The 4,666-nt window shown below is 51.5% G+C and overlaps 1 protein-coding gene across 1 annotated transcript in view; it reads left to right on the top strand.

Moving 5' to 3' along the window:
* LOC104501584 (beta-adrenergic receptor kinase 2) overlaps positions 1-1,295 on the top strand; it is a gene marked incomplete at its 5' end in the record, with an annotated part of 28,882 nt that extends 27,587 nt beyond the window's left edge. Inside the window, 2 exons of the mRNA XM_010145419.1 lie at positions 463-576; positions 1,134-1,295. Of these exons, the coding sequence (XP_010143721.1) occupies positions 463-576; positions 1,134-1,295 (276 nt within the window). The remainder of the gene's footprint in view (positions 1-462; positions 577-1,133) is intronic.
* Between the last annotated feature and the right edge of the window lie 3,371 nt (positions 1,296-4,666).

Raw genomic sequence — 4,666 nt, 5'->3', positions numbered from 1 at the left:
AGGGAAAGCTTTTCCACAAAGTGCTGAGTGTGTTCCCTGCTCTGTGAGTACACAGTGCTGATGTTTTCCCTTTCAGCTCTTTGGAATAGTAAGATTGTCTTTTTTTTTTTGAACAGCAGTAGTACTTGGAAAAGATATAGAATTGTATGCAGCTGTCTGGAGGGGAAGTAGCGAATGTTTAGATGGTAGACACTCCTCTTAGTAGATTCTTACTCCGTGCTGTCGTTACTGGCTTTACCCGCTCCTCTGTCGTGGTCTCTGTCCTTGCTAAATCTCTCTCTTACCTTATAACCCACCTTTAGTTCATGGCCTGGGCTGCAGAAACAAAGACATCTTTGTGTAGTGACTGTTAATGGGCATAACTCGGTTTACGGGGGTAGCCCAGGAAAATGAGGTGGTGCCTTTATTTGCATGGCGGCAGTTTTTTTGAATCATCTCTCTGCTTTTTTGCAAATGCTACAGCAAAACCTACTGACAATGGAACAAATCGTGTCTGTGGAAGAAACACAAATAAAAGATAAGAAATGCATCTTGCTGAGAATTAAAGGAGGGAAACAGTTTGTGCTGCAGTGTGAGGTGAGACGCTCGTTCTTCAGTGACTCTTCCTCCAATTGCTGTGTGTACGGTGAAATGATTGAAGAGTTTCTCGGGTCCTCCTGTGATCTGTTAGCTAAAGGGTCCTTTATGAACCTCAGCCAAACAGGGAAGTCTTTATCCCACTGGAGCTCTGAGAGCAGACCTGCAGCCGTGCCTGATGCTGTTACGGCTTTCAGTGGTATTTGGGCCAAAACAAGTTCAATTTGGTCAATAGCTAAAACCATCTAAACTTCTCAGCCTGCGCGGCCTTTGAAGGCCGTGTTGGCGTGAGCCTCGCCGCAGTGGCTGACGGTGGTGCCGTGTTTGCAAGGAAAGGGAGTACGCAAGGCCGTGTTCCACCTTGGCCGGCTGTGGTCGCTCCTGCCTCGCCTGGCTTTGGTGCGGTGCTGGAGGAGCAGCGGGCTGCACATTTCCCATGTCCAAAGTTTCTCTTCTCTTTGGAAAACTAAAATAAGTTGCTTGAAGCGTGATCTAGGAGCGAAGATGCTGTCGGCAGTTTGCTATGAAGTGCCAAACTACTTCTGTATCTCTTTCAGAGCGACCCAGAATTTGTTCAGTGGAAGAAAGAGCTGACAGAAGCTTTTACTGAGGCACAGAGGCTGCTGCGTCGGGCTCCGAAGTTTCTCAATAAATCTCGTTCCACAGTGGTAGAGCTCTCGAAGCCACCGCTGAGCCACAGAAACAGCAACGGGCTGTAGCAGCAACTGACAACACCGTTCACTTAGGGAAAGCTACTCCGTGAACACGCTGAGTTCCACAGAATCCTTACGAATGACTTTGTGCAATGCTGGGCGCGGGGTGTGCGAGGAGGAGGAGGACGGGGATGTTTACAGTGTGGGATTATGTCAGAACTCTGTCTCTGGAGGTTGCGAAGACTGGAATAACGGCGAGAGAATTCCCGCTCCTGGCGGCGGTGGGGATGCCCCGGTGAGGAGGCTGCACGTAGCTGCCACGCGTCCCCACACCCCGGTGGCATCTGATCGTGGTCCGTGACTCTAGAACTACTGATGGAAGGAAGAGACTGTTTTCTCGGCAATACCCTCGTTCGGTGCGTCCCGGGCATGGAGGCTGCCGTGGTTCCTGCTGGCTGGGATTGCCCTTGCTCGCGTCATCCTGACCGACCCCTCGGCGGCGGCAGGAGCTGCAGCCCCGCCTCGTTGGATAACCTCCCCTCTGTCGTGTGGCCATGTCCCTGCCGACCGTTACTGCTGACTTTAATAACCTTTCTCCGTACTGCTGAGGATCAACAGTGTGACTCTGACGCACTTCGAAGTACTGAATTCTAACTGTCCTGTGGTTTAAATGTTATTGCTACTTCATGGAAACGTTGAACTCAAATTATTCACTTGGTTTGTTGTACTCACTGATAGTAGCTACCACCGTTTCGCTTCTTCTACGTATATGCAGTACTATAACTGACACAATAGAGTAATAATTGGTGAAGAGGAGTTTACGGTAGCTTCATCTAGTGCTCTGTTGTATAAATTGACTATTTTAGCAGAGTTTTTAAAGAGCAGATTCCTTTTGACAAGTTTACAGTGAACATAAAGACAGTTCTTCTCCATTTCAGGTCAACTGCACTTTTTAAAAATTAAAAAGAAATCCCTCCAACCCAGCGCATCCTAGTGCATGTACGGGGTTAAGTGGCTGGGGGCCTCGGTACGTGTGCCCGAGCTCCCCTCGGTCCCGCAGCTGCTGGATCCTCCTCTGTAGCGCACAGCACGTGCAGCCGGCGTGTTCTTGTGGCGCGGGTGTCCCGGCCTCTCACTGTAGCTCGGCTCAGGGGGCTCCCGCACAGCTCACAGGGCTCAGCGTGCAAAAGGGGTTTTAATTTTCTTTTCTAGAGAGTTCGAACTGTCTGTGTTGAAAACAGCCTGAGAATACTGAGGATGGACCTGACAAAGCCAGCTGGTCAAGTGCCAGATTTGTACGAGTTCTGCTTGAGCCATCAGTCGCGTCACGTGGAGACTTGTGCTGGAGCCACGATAGAATCTTGTAAGCGTTCGGCAGCGTGAGGCCGGTGAGGTCAGCCGTTCCCTGGCTGGTGTGATGTCTGTAGGAGATAGGTCAGGGCCGGATTTAGGCTTTTGGTCTGATTCAGTGGGCACCTTGGAGAACACTCTGTGCCCAGCTGCGGTGGTGCAACTCGTGTGGTCCGTAAAGACGATGGGAATCGTGTCTCCGTAAATGGGAACAGCCGCTGCACCAGCAGCTCGCCTTGCCCGCCGCTGTGCTTGGCTGGTCAGCTTGTCTAGACCCTTGCAGGAAAGTAGAAATCAGCAAAAATGGGAGAATCATTTCAAAAGTACCGGTTTATCCTGAACACCCGCGTAGTCAAACGGGATGTGTTTGCTTCCCGGAGCGGCAGTGGCTGAGCTCTGCCCGGGGTGTGCTGTCACACCAGCGTGCGCTTGGTCTTGCCGTCTGGTGCAGTGTGAAGGGAACACACCCCGTGGGGGTCAGGGGATGCCTTCCTGCGGTTTTTTCCTCCCCATTTATTTATTATTCTGTATAAAGAGCACCAACGTCCCTGCCACTCATACCGGTAAGTGGTGAGTGGTGTCTCAGCATCCTCTGTGAGGCGGGGCGGTGGTGGTATTCACTGGGTTTTGAGTAGGAAATGGCGCTGGCTGGGCACTGATGCGGTGAAGCTTGTCCTACCACCTCGCAATGCTCTTACATTCCTTCTGGATTTGGAAAACCCCTTGGGTTGTGGTAAAAACCCCTCTTGGTTCTCACGTAGCTGGTCTGTACATCCTTAGTTCACTGTCAGTTCCCTTCTCTTTTAGTTAGCCCCACGGTCGGTCTTTAGGCTCGGTCCACGTTGGCAGAGCTTTGCGGTGCCTGGTGCAGCGTGTTGGGATCCCGGTGACAAGTGGGTTTCTGTGTGGGAGAGACTGGATTTACTGGTGTGGAGGGAGAGCTGGATTACGCCCTTCAAACAAACTGTGAGATACGGCTCTGCACTAGTGGTGCCAGCTTTAGACACCAGATTCTCTGAAGTTTTTGCTTGGGCAAAGATTCTTGATGGTGTTGTTGTACCTGAGGGTCTTCAGCTGTATGTGCAGAAAACCTCACTGAACTCAGAGAGGGTAGGGCATGGCCTCTTCTTTTACCAGTTTTGACCACATTTGTAGGACTTTTTTTTTTTTTTTCAATATTCAGGGAAGTAAAGATGAAAGAAATTAGAGCTTTGGGCATCAGCAGAGCTGAGCGAATGATGAACACAGATTTTTAAACAAATTATCCCAAAGTCCTTTAGAACAGACTCAGCCGCGCAGGAGATTTAAGCACGCGGGGAATTGTTCCTTCCATTTCAAAATAGAGAATGACGCGCCAGCCAGAGCCGGGTCAAACACTCCCCGACACGTCCACATGCCGTCAGTGCTGCGGGGATTATTTTCGAATTATTCTTTGTCTCTGACGTATGTGCGGACAGGTGCAGCGTGGGGCTGGGTCCTGGAAGGCTGGGGCGGAGTGATGCGGTGCAGGGGAGCTGTGCGTGCCCTGTGGGGGCTGCGGTGCCTTTTGGAGAGCCGCAGCTCTGCTTCCTCCTCGCCTCCCTCCACTCGGAGCTCCTCTGGCAGTTGGGGTGTGTGGGAGTGGCTCTAAATTAATGTCATTTCAAATTCTTGCCAAAATCGGACTCTCGTAGCTGAGGTTGAAGAGCAGAGAAGCAAAGCACCCGTCCTCCTGCTGCCAGCGGAGCGGGACTGGGGAGCCAGGGGAGCCGGGCACGAGCTTGGCCGGTGCTGTGAAGTGTCCCTGGACATGGCAGCAGCCAAGACGTCCTGTCTTGGTATAAACGAGGCAATTGTTATTACTCACGTTTACTGGATTATTCATGAAGCTGATAAAGGAACGTTTACTACATTTGTTAAACCCCTTCACCTAAGTGCAGGCTCCCAGTTTTCTCAGCATAAAATCTTTGCAGTAGCTGTGTTTGAGCTGTGTCTTGTCACCGGTCCAGCAAAGCCTGTGGCCACAGCCCCACGAGCTGCTTCTCCCTCTGCTGCTGCGGGAGGCTCTGCTGCCACCCGCACTGGAGCCGCTCCAGCTCGCACCCCTG

This window comes from Buceros rhinoceros, unplaced genomic scaffold, assembly GCF_000710305.1.
Source record: "Buceros rhinoceros silvestris isolate BGI_N320 unplaced genomic scaffold, ASM71030v1 scaffold13241, whole genome shotgun sequence".
In the NCBI taxonomy this organism is placed as follows: domain Eukaryota; kingdom Metazoa; phylum Chordata; class Aves; order Bucerotiformes; family Bucerotidae; genus Buceros; species Buceros rhinoceros.
This window is presented reverse-complemented; position numbering and strand designations above follow the sequence as displayed.